At 41.6% G+C, this 16,513-nt stretch overlaps 1 protein-coding gene across 1 annotated transcript in view; it reads left to right on the forward strand.

Annotated features, from left to right (window-relative positions):
- PLCG2 (phospholipase C gamma 2) overlaps positions 1-16,513 on the forward strand; it is a 146,812-nt gene that overhangs the window by 129,750 nt on the left and 549 nt on the right. Inside the window, exons 31-32 of the mRNA XM_001501998.7 lie at positions 1,559-1,647; positions 15,788-15,972. Of these exons, the coding sequence (XP_001502048.2) occupies positions 1,559-1,647; positions 15,788-15,972 (274 nt within the window). The remainder of the gene's footprint in view (positions 1-1,558; positions 1,648-15,787; positions 15,973-16,513) is intronic.

Genomic DNA, 16,513 nt, shown 5'->3' on the forward strand with positions numbered 1-16,513 from the left:
AACTTCAGTAAAAAGGTGCTGAGTGTTGGACATTTAAAAATTTGTGCATTTCATTGTGTGTGTAAATTTTATATCAGAAAAAGAATACTGTAAGCAAATATTGAGCTCTACTTAATGAGATGCATGCTGACACATTCAGAGGGAAGTGTACAGATGTCTCCATCCTACTTTGAAATATATACACGTGCACACACATGATAGATTGGTGGCTGGGTAAATGTGATAAAACAAGTCAAAGGTTAATGGTGAGATCTAGGCAGTGGGTGTACAAATGTTCCTTCTTTTAGCTTTGCTGTATAAATGTCAGAAAAATATAAGTCTCCCTTTGTGGGAGAATTATGGTTACAAAATGGAACGCAAATATTACACACCGTGTCGGTGTAGAAATAATAATACAGTTTACCCAAATTAGAGGAAGAAAAGGGAGAGCAGTATAGGGTTGGGCAAGCATGCCAGTTTCCTCATCATAAGCAGTGGGAAGTGAGAGATTCAGTAGATGTTATTTAAAGGTGATAAATCTCCTGAGAGTGAAAAGGTTCTCTAAGAGAAATAATCATCATCATTGAACAAGCCAAAAACTGAATGATGAAGGGCACAGAGGAAAGAGAGGGGGGTGCCCTAATTTGGGCATGGTCTGTCCTGGAGAATCAGTAGATACAACGCAAATAAAAAATTTTCAAGTCGAACGAGGGCCATACAGTGAATCCCCATGATAGGATGTTAAATGGAAATTGTAAGGTTCAGAATTGCTTAGGTCAGGGTCTTATCCTTTCGGGTTTTAAAGGAAACTCAGACATATGCATAGACTATTTTGGGAAGCTACTGTTAATAATAGTTCCTTCTGGAATAAGGAATTATGAGTGGGTGGGAGCGAGACTTTCATTGTTACTGTGTATTCTTTTGTACTACTTACTTAAGACAAGCAAACTCAACTTTGAGATGTGTTGCCTTAAACATTACTTAATTGGGGGAAAAATTCAGCTCCATCTCAGCCCTTCTCTAAATAAAAAGAAACGTTTAAATGACTGTCAGACACAGGTCCTAATTGTAAATAGGGAATGGCTTTTAGAGGAGGATGATCAATACTGCCGTGAACTGCCAAGGGACGGGAAGATTGCCTCCCATTGGAAATCTTTAAAGATACGACACACCCTTGGCTATGCTTTGTAAATGACTAAGTGGAGGAAATAGGTGTGAAGATTCATTACTCTTTTGAGTCTTTTGGCCTCAGGAGTATTTAAAGAATTGAAGCACAGCTGCAGTCACTCTAAAGTCAATGTGTAATGTCCTGTGGGTTTTAATTTCTTCTGAGTGAATCATTTTCATTTCTAGATGGCAGGTATTTTGAACTTCTCTGAGTAGACCTGTCAAGGCTGCATTCTGGAGCCCCTCTCTCTAACCGTCAGGATGGGACTTCTGGCTTCCAGAAAGTCAGCCCCTAGCATGGGGCACTGACCTCTCTGCTTCTTGGAGGGACTTGTGATCCCTGGGTACCCCAGGAAAGCTAAGGTCTGACAATAATCGCCTGCCTTTGTGTTGTTTTTCTATTCTGCTGCAGGATTTAGATCTGTTCCTCTGAAGAATGGGTACAGTGAAGACATTGAGCTGGCTTCCCTCCTGGTTTTCTGTGAGATGCGGCCCGTCCTGGTGAGTGGAGAAACACCAGTTGGGGTTCCCTGAGCTATGCCTGCTGGTGGGGTGGAAATGACCAGTGAGCTCAGTTGGCTGATGGACTTAAACTCATTGAAAATTGTCTAGTCAAACTTGCCACATCATTAAAGAGGAATTCCTTTTAGCTACAGATTTACCCAGGGCTCCTAGGTTTTTCCTCCCAATGATAAATAAATGAAAAGCAACAGGATCTATTGGAGTATATGAGGAACCTCTTTGGTTTAAAACTAATCTGTCCTGACCTTGTTTTGCCAAAAGGGCCTAATGTGGCCTGTCGAGCATGCATTGTATGCCTGCTTTAAACATTTACAATGTCCCAAAGCCGAGGATGACGCCCTTAAAGATAGGGATGTATCTTCCCCACTTTCGGCATTTCCTTAAGAATAAGCATCTCTTCCTGGAAACTAAGGATTAATTACCGACCTTCTGTGCTCACCTTGTGACCACTGATCTGCTGTGCCAGCTAAGCAATCTCATGACTGTCGTACAAGGGACATTCCTCTTGTATATGATGTATGCTGTTTGTTCCAAGATGGTGTATAACCCCTCTGGACACCCCATTTCTTTGGTGCCCTTCCTTCTTTGGGAAAAGAAGGTCCCGGGCTACAGTCCTCAGACCTGGCTCATAATAAACTCACCCCAATTGTGATTTATAGATTCATTATGGATTATTTGTGTCGACATCAGCATCCATCCTTCTTGGAGACTGCTGTACGATTCTGTGCGTAGGCCATGTAGTTGGAAAGGGTGAAGCTCTGTGGAAGTTCCTTAGTTTCATGTTAGCAAGAGCCAGACAAGAGAGTGCTCTTCTAGATAACCTGATCCTTCCTCGGTGCTTTTCCCTCCTGTTGGGCTTTGGTAATCCCTTAAAAGGTCTGAGAGCATCCAACAAGGCCTTGTTGTGACCTGTCCCCGGGGAGGAACTTTGTGGACCGCAACTTCCCATAGTGAGCAGCGCTCCTTTTGTGGTTCTCTCTGCTGCTGGAGGAGCTGGCCTTCTTGATCCTTTTGGTTTGCCAAGGCCTTGAAGATAACTTAGTCCCTCTTTGATTAACCAATTTTCGGGTAGACTTGGCAGAAAGGGCTTGGCCTCCTTGAACCTTGAACTATGAACGAGGATGAGGTGAAGCTGCTCAGGACCCAGCACCAAGCTGTGGGGAGTTCGGGTCTTGGGTTTGATGGCGGGAGAGATCTGGATATTGATGGTGATTCTGGGGCTTCAGGATCTTCCTGATGGCCTCTCCCATAGAATGAAACCCACTCGGGATGTGTTTTTGCAAGGCTTCGTACGTGGCCAATATACTCTCCCACAATCTTTCCATTCCCCTACCACAAAACCCGGCCTGGGCTGGGGGATTTCAAGGGTCACCCCACCTATCTTAGGATAACCTAGAAAAACTATGGTTCTGGCCCCCAGAGGGCTGATGTGGGCTTGGTCAGTGCTGCCAGATGCGCGTCTTGTTTTCTCTCCTTGGTTGTCCTCTGAGTAGAGAAATCACAGCCTGTACCGTTGTTCTTTTGGCTCTAAGGGTGAAACAGTGATTTGGAAGTTGCTTGTTTGGCAATTTGCAGAATAGAGCTGAGAGCCTTCCAATGGGGAGGGGAGATGGGGGGTGGGCTGGGGATGCCTTTTAACAGTCATTGTCCACGCAGTAAAAATTCATGAACTTGACTCAGAGGAGAGAACATTAGGCTTTTCTGAATAGCTGTTTCCCTTACGTACAGTTTTTGCAACCTTGATGGTTTAACACTCCAAAGCATTTTAGAAGCACTGAGATGCAGGCGGATGCAAAAATAAGGAAAGATAGAAAGCAGTAAAAACATGAAGGAGAGACTTAAAAGGCACAATAGTTGGGGCCCAAGGGCCTCAGTGACAGCCAAAGGCCTCGCTTTTTGTTGGTATGTAATAAGTGCGTGATGGTGAAATCTGTCTTAAGAGGATAAGCGGATGGATATTGAAAGTTTTCCATTTTGAAACAAATTTAAATGTGAACGCTTGAGACTGTCAAAATAAATGTACTGTTTATATGAAAATTCTAGTTTTCACTTGAACCTTAAGTTATGGATCAAAAAATCACCTTCCACGATTCTTCCTGTGACAGAAATGCTCAGTCGTGAAAGTTTCTATAAATTCCTCCTTTTACCAGGTGACTGAGTCATCATCAAGTCCTTGTTGAGAATGCCCACGTTTTAAATTTCTCCTCTTTTAGAATGAATTATGCATTTGCCAATTTATCATTAATGAGACTATCTGAGGTCTTTAATAAGTCTATTAAAAGACTTAAGCTAGGGGCGGGCCCTGTGGCCAAGTGGCTAATAAGTTCGCGCTCTCCGCTGCAGCGGCCCAGGGTTATACTGGTTCGGATCCTGGGCGCAGACATGGCACCACTCATCAGGCCACGTTGAGGTGGCGTCCCACATGCCACAACTAGGACCCACAACTAAAAATACACAACTGTGTACTTGGGGGATTTGGGGAGAAAAAAGCAAAAAAAAAAAAAAAGACAAGTTAGAATATATTTTGTACAAATGGTTCAAAAATCCAATCACAGCCTAGACGGTCTGGAAAGTGTAGTTTTATAAGTGGGAGGAAGGGAATAGATAAAGTTTGCATTTCATCTGTGTGCTTCCTTTGTGTCCTAGGCCAATACATTCTTTATGTAAGTATAATAACAATAATAATACAAATTTCATGTATACATGCGTAATTTTTTTTCTTTAAAGCCAGTTTTTTTTTTTTAAACTTAGGCACTCTTGACAGTTGAGGCCGGATCATCCTTTGTGGTGGGGCTGTCCTGTGCATCATGGGACGTTTAGCAGCATCCCTGCCCTCGACCCACTAGATGCCAGCAGCACCCCCTCTTGTATAACAACCAAAACTACCACCAGACATTGTCAGATGTCCCCTGGGTGGTAAAATCATCCTTGGTTGAGAACCACTGCTTGAAAGTGAGAGAAGCACTTTTTATACTGTTACCTAATGTTCATTAGCATTTAAATGACTGACAGATTTTTCCGTCAAGTGGGTGGACGATAGATTAATCATTCACCCAAGCTGGGCATTTATATGGAATCCACTTACAAGCAGGGCTCTCATGAACGTCTTTGTGTGGTCACCCTTTTCCTCCTTTAATTCAGAACTATTTCCTTAGGATTGATTCCCAGATATGGAATGAGTGGGATCAATGATTTTAGCAGGGTGGTAAAATTGTAAAACTTAGGCCTTCAGCAAAGCCTTGAATAAGTGAGCTTGAAGACTCTTGGCTTAGTCAAGCTTACGTCTCCCCAGCCCACCACAGGATGCGGGATTCTCTTGCCTCGGGAAAGGGAACCAGCACTTCCTCTCTCAGTACATAAACCCACCTGCAGACATTTCTTGGAAAAATGAAGTGATAAAATGGGTTTTGGGTGGTGGTAGGACAGCGTTTGTCTGGATACTGCTCCGCAAAGCTGTCATAAACAAACCAAAACAATATAAATAATTTAAATGATGAGGTATCATTGATGGCAGAGGAAATGCATACGTTTAAAGGAAAATGTGTTTATCCAGATTTGACTTCCTTGATGAGGGAAGCTTCACGGGTTGGGTGCGGTTGGGGATGTTGCCGCAGAGTGTAGGGGGAGGTGGGGGCCTCGTGTGGGGTTCTAAGTGGAACGTTGACTCTCCCAGATGTGCTTTCTGAAGGAGCTGTAGCGGAAAAGTTGTGTGTGTGCAAATTTCCTTACAGCTGCCGGTTCTCGAGCTTTTTAGTTCCACATCTGTCACCTGGTTCTGAGCGACGCACAGGTACTGTTTGGTGATTCTGCCCACACGGCGAGGAGGGGTCCCTTGCAGGAGCTGGGTTGTGTTTGGTAGGCCTGGGTTTTCTCACCACCCAAAGGTCAAACCTTGTTTTATTTGTCAGCCGCATCCTCTGTGATGCCCGGGAGAGACAGCTTCAGGAAAGTAAACACCTTCAGGAAAGGCTGGTCTGAGCAAATGATTGATCCGCTGAGGGCCGAGATGGAGTTTAAACTCTGTCTCAGCAAATGTTTGTGAGTGACGTCCCAGGAAACTGTCAATAAGCACTTTCAGCCCCTCTGAAGAAGCCATTCACATGTCACAATTACTTTGTCAATTCTCAGTCCTGTACTCCATTAGCCATATATATGGTTTACAAAGAGTATTTTTAACACCACTTTATTACCTACTATATTTAATTTGAGAAATAGAAAAAGAAAGGAAGGAGGGGGTTGAAAAAAAACCCCCGTAAACAACCTGTACATAACCACAGATAGCATTGTGGTATGTTTCCTTCACCTAATAAGGTTTGCATATGATATTTGTATGGTTGGATTCCTATAATACCTATGATTGTGTGCCCTTTGTCCACTTCACAGATGACTTTGAGCATTTTTCCATGATGTGATAGGTTTTTCAAAGCCGTTAATGCCCGTTTCATCAGGTGGAGGTCCCTAATTCACTTAGTTATCCTCCCACAGTTGGACAGTTAGGTTATTTGCAGTTTATAAATAATGAAGGGCTTCATGTAACATTTTTTGATTAAAATTATTTCCTGAGGCTAGATATTTAGTAATGGAATAATAGAGCAGAAAAGGAAAAAAGTCCTTATAGTTTTGAATATATGTCGAATTGTTCTCTGAAAGTAAATAGTTTCTTTTAAGTTGATGTATTACATGCAGTCTTGCCATTAATTGAAAAGGGGCTCCACTCAAATGATCTAAACTTGTGAGATTCAGAAGAATGGGGCAGGAGAAAGTATGGAAACCTGAATGTTCATCCTAATCATCGTCAATAGCCAAGCTGGCAGTACCTGGAGAGTACGTTTGAGAAGACTGGCTGCCCGGATCTTTGAGAACTGATCTTGGTGTGGACTGTGCTTAGTTTTGTGCTGGATGAGAGCTACGGTGGGAGGGGTGGAGCGGCCTAGGGGAGAGACAGGATTCTGTGGTTCCTGGCGAGGGCTCAGCCGGAGCAGGTGTGTGAGTCCCTTTGGAGAAGGGCTGTGGCACACACTTCTGGAGTCCTGGAGGACCAGCATGGGGTGCTGCCCTCTGGAACGCAACTGGTCCTGGTTTTTGAGGTTGGAGAGGATTTCTTTACAGTCGGGGAGACCCAGAGGCACAGAGAACGGCCCTCCTTGGGCCCCAACAACTGAAGTTTGCCCAAAGCCGGCCTCAAAGAGCAGAAACTGCTGTGCCTCCCACTAAGACCCGACAACTCAGTGTCACTACTGTTCACAAAAACCGTGAGCACGCAATGAAAAAATGGGCACAGAGAGCAAGAAGAGGAAGAAAGACTCAGGTGGACACCTGTACAGGTGGCTGGCAGATGACATACAGCTGCTGGAAGCATCCGATGAGAACCCTAACACAGAAGTCGTAAGAGCGTTCAAGGATATCTAAGTATAGCACTGAATAGACTTTCCGGAATTTGAAGCCAAAAAGCGATTTCTTGAATTTAAAAATTTAGTATATAAATAGAGAGATCAGCATTAGTGACCCAGAAGACCACATGGAAGAAATCTCTCAGTCCAAAGCAATACCATCATGAGATGGAAGTCATTAAGGAAAAGAGAGGCTCAGAGGACAGATGCAAATGACCTGACGGGCGAGCATGTCCTGAAGGATAAGGTGGGACAGATGGGTGGGTAGCTATTAATGAAACAGTGAGTAGAGGGAATTTTCTCTGATTTTCTGCTTGAGAGGGCTCACTTGGTTCCTGAAGGGTTGACTAGAAATCACACCCACACCCCTGTCGTATTTTAGTAGAAGTTTTGAATTCCAGGGATAAATCAAAAACCTAAACTTCCCAATGCCTCAAGTTATCCAGAAAGAAAACTTAAGTAGATCTAATATCAGACTTGTCCTCTTCAGCACTGGACACTAGAAGATAGTAGAATGTCATCTGTAGTCTAGAAAGACAGAAGAATTCAGTGTCCAGCCACCCACATGGCAAGGCAGCGGAAATGTATTTGTGGATATGCAAGATTTTAGATATTATTTATCTCACCCAAGAAAGCACCTGAATCAATGGAAACTTTAATCAGAAGGGAGATTTCCAATTAGGGAGATGAAGAGGTGGAAATAATGAATAATTTTGTGGTACAGTTAGATTTTGCAGGATACAACAGGATGATTAAAATTTTGTGATGTTAAGTGTCAAGGATTCTTGAAACAGAAGGAATACACTATAATGAAAAATTTATGAATAGTCTGGAACTGAAAATACTATCAGCAAAACCCAGGAGTAGAGAGGTAAATTAAAGGTGCCCTGAAAGCTTTCAGTTTGATGGTTGGGGGATCAGTAGACACATAAGGCATCCTGCAAGGGGAGAGTTACTTCCGAAATGTTGATGTAAAAAGAAAATGTAATTTTAATCAGGATTATTGAAAACTGAAGGTAACCACCGTAAAAATTGAAAAGCAGAGGAGAAATAAGGAGGACAAAAAAAGGAGATATACAGAAACTTGACTAAGAGAGTAAAAATAAGGAAAAAGAGGATAAAAGAAGAAATTAAAGCAAAGAAAAATGTATAATAATCAAAATGGAATGGGTATAACATATTTGATTCAGTGAGTGGACTGAATTCTATTTAAAAGGAAGCAAAGAAATCCAACTTTGCAATGTTTACGAGAAATAAGCCTAAAACAAACAGTAAAGAAAGGTTAAAAAAAACCCCAGGAATGGAGGAGTTATTGGGAAAAATTAGGAAGGGAAAATTAAAATAAAGTAGAATTAAAGATGAAAAGTACCAAGAACATTAAGAGGAACTATATGACCTAACGATAGAAGGTTTGGTTTACAAAAGGGATATAAGAGTTGCAGGTATTTAATTAGGAACCACATTACTGTGCTAAATATGTAGAACAAAAGCTCCTACAAATATAAAGATTACATGATTAAAAAAAACCCAGAATTTGGAATGTCTAGTATACAAAAAAATCAGCAAGGACAGGTGATCAAGCTAATATGACTAACAAGCTTGATGGGAGAGGTACAACTTTGTGTCCTACAGGTGGATAATGTACCCTGTTTTCTTCTATTTTTTCAGAAACTATAATCTTGATTGCATACTTGGTCACAAAAAAAACCTTAATGCATTTGTTTATTACCTGATAAAATGTGAAAGATAATGAAAGGATGGCTAAAATGTTCACTATTTGAAAATAAAAAATTCCTAGATGAAATAAATCAAAACAAGTAAATTACCTAGGAAGTAGAAAAACACTTATGCTGTCACTATGTTTAGAAGAGGAAAGGGCTTGCCTTAAAGCTGTGCGGAAGACTGAAAACACACGCACCAAGTATTCGTCTTTTAAAAAATTTAAAACACCAAGAAGAACAAAATAGAGATAAGAGCCAAGTGAATGAAACGCAAAACAAAGAGAAGAAAAGACCAATTAAATAAACTCTGCCTGCTTAATAAAGGAACAGAATAAGACCAAAAACCTATAGGAGTAAATATTGAAAAGGAGACTGGACCCCAAATAATGAGAAGATAAATAAATTTGAAAAAGTAGGGCAAATGGATGATCACCTTGAAGAATGTAAATGGGCTAAAATTGTTTAAAGATGCAGTGGAAAACTTCAAGACAAAAAGTCTTATAGAACACACTGGAAGGATGACAGAACACCTATCAGATAAAACTGGTATCAGATCTAGATGGTTTTCTACCTGGATTTAAAGAATATAATTCCAGTTTTAATCCACTGAAGTCAATAGAAAAATCGAAATGCTTCACTTAATGTCTTGAAGCTATGTAACTTTCATAACAAGACTGGAGAAAGATAATATGCCTCTGTCTCCTGCCCCCCACTAGTCCTAGATCAATGCCACTTATGAATACAGATGTTAAAATTCTTTAAAAAAGTTAGCAAGTCATTTCCACCTATTTACTAGAATAAAAATATATTAACTAAGTAGGTTATTCCAGTAATGCAAGGATGGTTTAACACTGGCACAGTTAGCAACACATTTAGTGAGAAAAAGCATAAATGTAACCCAATGAAATAACTAGTATAAATTGTAGTAAGGAGATAAAATTATTTATATTCATAAATTATGGTTATGTATTAAAAAAAACAGAAAGACTCCAATTTTAAGGAGACTGATTTTTGTTTATTTGTCTTATTAAGTTTAACCACTTTCTCTATTCCAGAAATGACAGTTGGAAATGTGGGGTGGGAGTCAGGGACAGACGGAAAATCTCATTCATGATATTGACAAAAACTATAACACATTAGGAGTAATTTAAATAAGAAAGGTTACAGGGCTTTTATAAGGAAAAGTATAAAATCTGCTGGAAGACATAAGACAAGAAGTAGGAATATGTACCAACCCTTCCAAAATTAATGTTTGGTTGGAATCAGTATATAGTATATATAAAACACACACAGACAGATGGGAATACAGATGTAAGTGTGTGTTTGCATTGGTTACTATACATACATACTCTAGCTCTGTCTGCTGAGAGAGCCTAGAACCAATGACACTCCGCTAGCAGTGAGCACATCTAAGCACCCAGATCTTGCTTTCTAAATATCATTCTCCAATAAAAGAAATCAAAGCTCTTTATTCAAGTGTTTGATTCAAGAACTGAGACGGATAAAATGAGCCTGGAGTAACCTGAAGTTCTGGTAAGTGAAGAAGTGCTGGAAAAGCATGGGGACACACCAAATGGGCATAGGAGCCAAACCCAAAGAGCTCGCGATGGCCAAAGGTAGAGCAATTTGAATAACAAAATAAATAAGGATGATATTGGACTATAACCCACAGAATTCATGTGTCCATAAATGAATAAATAACTAAATGAGAGAGAAGAGAGAGCTCTTTCTTATAAAAGAATTCCAATTAATAAATGTCGAAGGAATGAGGGAAATAGAAAGTCACCTTTGGAAACCTCAGTAAAAATTGCTGTAGGTAAGATCTATCAATGGGTGCTAAAGTTAGTGAGTGAAAGTTAGAGGAGAAATGAGATGTTTGCATAGTCTCAAAGTATCTTCCTCCAAGAAATTTATTAATTGAAAAGAGAAAAATGGCAGCTCTACGGTGGATGAACCTGGCAGACACTGTCTTAACCAAATGATCAATGTTGCCATCAGTAATAAGACGTGTCGCTATCATGTACCTCCTGAGGACGGTACATCACTTCTGTGGCATTCTTGCCAAAGCTGCATAATCTCAAACAAATCACGAGAAAACATCAGACAAACCCAGATTGTGGACATTATACAAAATTACTGACCAGTACTCTTCAAAAGTACCAAGGTCATAAAAGGTAAGGGAGGACTGAGGAAACGTCAGAGATTGGAGGAGACTAAGGAGACACAGCAGCTAAGTGCAGGTAGGATCCTGGACCAGGAAAAGAACACGGGTGGAAAAAGCAGTGAAAACCGAATAAAAGCTGCCCTTTAGTTAATAACATTGCACCAATGTTTTGGTCATTGTGCAAGGGGTTAAAGAAGATACAAGGGTTTAAAGTAGGAATAATAATAAAATCACAACGTAAACGTGAATTGATATAACCCAAAATTGACATATCTCCAAGGAGAAGATAAGCATGTTTGGGGAAAGTCGCCAGGTCTTTCTCTCTGAAGATAACCCCTCAAAACTGAAAAATCAAGAACTTGCAGTTTAGGCATTCTCTTTTTTAGAAACACTGATAAGGATGGAGAAGTGGTATGTACCGGAGTGAAGATCTGAGTAGGAGAGACAAGATGGGACCCTGGGACCAGCAGGAGAGAAGGCATGGGATATGGGACAGGGGCCCAGGATGGGCAGTTTACCCATGCAGTTTCTTCTGTATTCTGTATGAAACAAGAGGCCAGGTCGTCAGCTGAGACTGAGGAGGCTTGAGGGGAGCGGAAGTGTGAAACAGTCATCTTAAAAGAGTGGGAAAAAGAATTTCTTAGCAAAATATGGGATTGTATTGCTTAATGTGCATCTATAACGTATGTGTTAAGTATGCATTAATGTTTTATTTCGGATTTTTGCACTGGTGTTCCCTGAGAGTCCGGTCGGTAGTTTTCGGTCAGGTTTCGTTATGGCGGCTTCATTAAAATTGCTTGGCAGCCTTCCGTCTTGCCCAGGCTGTGGCACATTTTGGGTAGGGTCGGAGTTAACTGCTACCTACGTATAACAGATGTTCAAGACAGCTTTTGTGAACCTTTCTGGGCCTGGTTGTAAGAACCTTCTCCTTTTCTTCTAGGATAAAATTAGTCTGTTCAATTTTTTTTCTCTTATGGGATAATTTTCCCTAATAAGAAATACATCTGTATGTATCTATAATATATATTTTTAAGCCCCAAGATCTTTATAATAAATAAATACACAAGTGTTCATTCTTTTCATGGTCATCTTGGTTTTTTCTTTCACAGGTTCCTTCCATTTCTTCTTGTCTAGCTGTATACCTCTTCGTATGTCTTATTTGACTGTTTGGGCTTTCACATTTTCCTAGATTAGGTTAGATAATGGATTATCTACTTTTTCCCCACAAAACAATTCAGCTCTTGCATTTACTTTATATTTTTATTTTTTGGGTTTTTCATTCAACCATTTCTATGTTTCTCTTTCCTGATTCAGTCTGCTTTTCTCAGGCTTCTGTTCTTTTTTTAACTGCTTGTTTTTGGGTACGTCATTTATTTCATTTCATCTTTTGTGTGCTAATGCGAGGGGACTGAAAGCTGTGCACAGATAGATGGTCTACGGCTGGGAGGGTTTCACTTTTCTTCAGAAAAAAGACTCGGCCCAGGACGCATCGGGCCAGTGGTCAGCTGTTTGCTCGAGGGGTTGGGAGAAAAGCAGACACAGCCGCGCAGCCAGGACACAGGCTGGAATGAGAACCTAGAGCCCCGAGCCATCACCCTAACGCTTGGCCGACCCTGCCCTTGGGAGTCCCCCATTTAGAACTTTCAGAGGACCAGATTCCAACATACAGATTCCTGGAGGAAAGACTCTTCCCATGCACAATGAGCTTGCACATTACAATTTTAAAGCACTCCAGAAAATAATGCTAATACAGCTAACAAATGTAAAAGCAAGAGCATTCACTCCAGTGAATCTGAAAATAACTTTGAAATAATTTTTTCCTTCTGCTGGGAAAGATTTGCCTTGAGCTAACATCCGTTGCCAATCTTCCTCTTTTTTTTTTTTCCTCCCCAAAGCCCCATCACATAGCTGTGATGCATAGCTGTGAGCATTCTAGTTGTAGGTCCCTCTACTTCCTCGATATGAGCCACTACCACAGCATGGCTGCTGACAGATGAGTGGTGTAGTTCTGTGCCCAGGAACTGAACCCAGGCCACTGAACTGGAGCATGCTGAATTTTAACCACTAAGCCATCAGGGCTGGCTCTGAAATAATTTTTTTTTGGTGAGGAAGATTGGCCCTGAGCTAACATCTGTTGCCAATCTTCACCTTTTTGCACAAATAAGACTGTCCCTGAGCTAACATCTGTGCCAGCCTTCCTCTGTTTTGTATCTGGGATGCTGCCATAGCATGGCTTGATGAGTGGTGCATAGGTCCATGCCCAGGATCTGAACTTGTGAACCCTGGGCCACCAAAGCAGGATGTGCAAACTTAACCACTAGCTGTCCCCAATAAAGAGAGAACCCAATGAGTAACATGCATTTTAAAAAGAACAACCCTTCTTACTATTAATCAAGAACATGTAGGAATGAAGGGACTAATCAGAAATCCTGGAAATACAATTTGAAAAATCTTGGAGAAAATTGCTTTAAAGCTTAGTAAGTGGGAAATTCCAGAAAGGATACAGTTAAGGAAAGAATTGGTAAATGTGAAGGTTATGTTGGGGAATTTACTTTGAACCCAGCAAGACAAGATAAAAAATCTGAAGAATTATTTTAAAAAAGGAGAGTAGAATGAGAAACTCCAACATAAAACATTTGAACTATTGATGGCGAGAATTTTCCAGCATTGAAGAGACGTGAGTCCTCCAACTATAAACACAGCAGTATAAGTAGGTATAGATCCGTGTATAGACATGTCCTATTGAATCGGCAGAATACCAGGATAAAGAGAAAATTATGAAAGAGAAAAGACAGATTACCTTCAAAGGATTGATGAATGACAGTAAGACTATAGCGGTAGCAGCCTGGAGACCAAGGGGCATCTTCAGAATGCTTGAGACACACAGCTGTGAGTCTAGATGTCCTGCAATCCTAATAACTATCATTCAAGAGCGGGGGCAAAATGGAGGCATTTGCAGACATACAAAGACAGATAATTTAGTACTAATAAACCTTTGCAAAGTTATAAAATATAAAACTGTTATATAATATTATATGTAATGCTAAGGACTAAATTAGGTAACATAGTTATAAGTGAAAAGAGACCGTTTATAGTATAGTGTTAAGACTTAAATGGGGTTTTTGTTTTGTTTTGCTTTGTTTGTTACAGGGAGGGAAGTTGTCTCCTTGAGGAAGGGCATAAATTTAAGCGGAATCATTGTTGCCTCTCCCCATGCCTCTCTCAGTACATTCCATTCATCACCAGGGACTGTCCATTTTAACTCCGCTCCTTGTGCAAAGACAAACATCTTTTTACTCCTTTGCACCTTTGCAAGCGGCCAGAATAACCTTTACCATCGCCCTCCCCACTCTCCAAAGTCAGAATTCCGCCTGTTATCCTGGGGGATGTCCATGATGTTTTGTTAGGTCATTAAGGTGGAAAGGAAAATTTGCAGAGCAAGGTACAGTCTGAGGCCATTTTTTGTAAAAATAAATGACAGAAGAGGCCCATTTGTGTATCTTGATGAATGTTTCTGTAGCACTGAAGTCTCTCACTGTACCGGTAGGAGCAGCCAGTAGACTTACCTCCCAAGTAGCCGTCCTTTCCACAGTAGTCAGGGATCTTTTAAAAACATCAGAGAGCTGAGATGTCGTCATCCTCCTCCCACACTGAAACCCAGACTCCTTACCTACGAGGGTTTTTTCTTCTTGGCATAATAGAGGAAATATTTTGGCTCAGACAACTGCAAAGCTTAGGGATAGGGCTTGTTTCAGTTATGGCTGGATCCAGGTGCTCACTCACTGGCTCTGTTTCCTCTCCTCTGGCTTCATTCCCAACTTTCTTTATATGCTAGCAGAGGGGCCACCAGCAGCTGGAAACGTTCATCCCTCTTTCAGCTGATCCCCAAGAAAAGAAACTATCTTTTCCAAAGAGCACCAGCCAAAGCCCCAGGGAGGCCTCGATGTGGCCTGGCCTGGGTGCTGATGGTGGGGAAGTGAAACGTCATTACTGGCTAGAACTGAGTCACGTGCCCATCTCTGGGGGTGAAACCTATGATACCTTGACTTTTTTTTGGTTGATAACAGCTTTATTGAGATATGAGTCATACACCTACCTTCCACTTCACTGATTTAAAGTGTACAATCAATGGTTTTTAGTATGTTCACAGAGCTGTGCAACCATCGCCATGATCAATTTTAGAGGATTTCATCACCCCTAAAAGAAACTTCCTGCTCATTAGCCATCACCACTCCTCCCACCCCAGACAACCACTAATCTACTTTCTGTCCCTGTGAATTTGCCTGTTCTGGACATTTCATATAAATGGAATTGTATAGTACGTGGTCTTCTGGAACTGGCTTCTTTCAGTTAGTATAATGTTTTCAAGGTTCATCCATGTTCTGGCACGTTACCTGGCCTTTGAAGGCCCTTAGAAGATCTTGAATGATCTGCTGGCTCCTGCCCTCCTTTGTGTCCTCATATTAGGCGGCTCTGTCCCTCCTCTGCTGTGTTCCACTTTACGCACATAGCTGCTCAGAGCCTTTGCATTCAGATGAGGGTGACACAGACAATAAGAAACCAGATTCAGATGAAGAAATGGGACCAATGGGCAATGCACTTATTTCAGTGTTTCACGATAAAGCCACATGGTGAAAAACAAAGGTTTTTGTAAACTGCTTTCTTTCAATAGAACAAATAATTGCAAGTTTTATCTTGTTAAAATAGGCCCTGGATTTTCTGGGATAATCGCAGTTGCAAAACTTCTGCCCCGTGCTCCCTTCAGTCACGCTCCTCAGATGCCATGTCCCACATTCTGGTTTGGAAGGTGTCACCACACCCTTGTTCTCTCCCCTCCTCTCTAGGAGAGCGAAGAGGAACTCTACTCCTCCTGTCGCCAGCTGCGGAGGCGGCAGGAAGAGCTGAACAACCAGCTCTTTCTGTACGACACACACCAGAACTTGCGCAATGCCAACCGGGATGCCCTCGTTAAAGAGTTCAACGTCAACGAGAACCAGCTCCAGCTGTACCAGGAGAAGTGCAACCGGAGGTAGGTCAGCCCTTCCCCCCACTGCAAATCCTCGGGGTCGTGCTTCTCTAAGCCCAGTGACCTTGGGCACCTGTGGCCGGGCTTCAGGAAAGCCCCCTGCCTTGCTATCTTTAGAAATCCTTTACTGATACCCTTGACTCTCATCCTCTTTGCTTTATAAATTAACTTAGAGTAACGTCTTAAACATCTGCAGCTTCCCCAGTAGAACTGTCATCACTGGAAAGACTGTTCAGTATCATAGTGAAAGTAAACGATGACCACTAGCTTTCCCCAAGAATGGGCTAGCCCAGTGGTTCTAAATCAGGGCAGAGTCCACCACACAAGGGCTGCTTCTGGTTGTCCTACGGACATGGAGTGGCGGGGCGGGCAGCCAGAGATGCCTGGTGTCCTAGAATGTGCCAGACAGTCCTGCGCAACACAGAATTATTCCAAAGAAAATGCCCATTGCAGCCTCTAGTGGGACACGTGGTACTGAGCGCCTTATCCCTATTATCCTCATTTCATCTTCACTTCAGCCTACAGAGTAGCAATGACCCCAGTG

The sequence above is a fragment of the Equus caballus genome, chromosome 3 (assembly GCF_041296265.1).
Source record: "Equus caballus isolate H_3958 breed thoroughbred chromosome 3, TB-T2T, whole genome shotgun sequence".
Taxonomy (NCBI): Eukaryota; Metazoa; Chordata; class Mammalia; order Perissodactyla; family Equidae; genus Equus; species Equus caballus.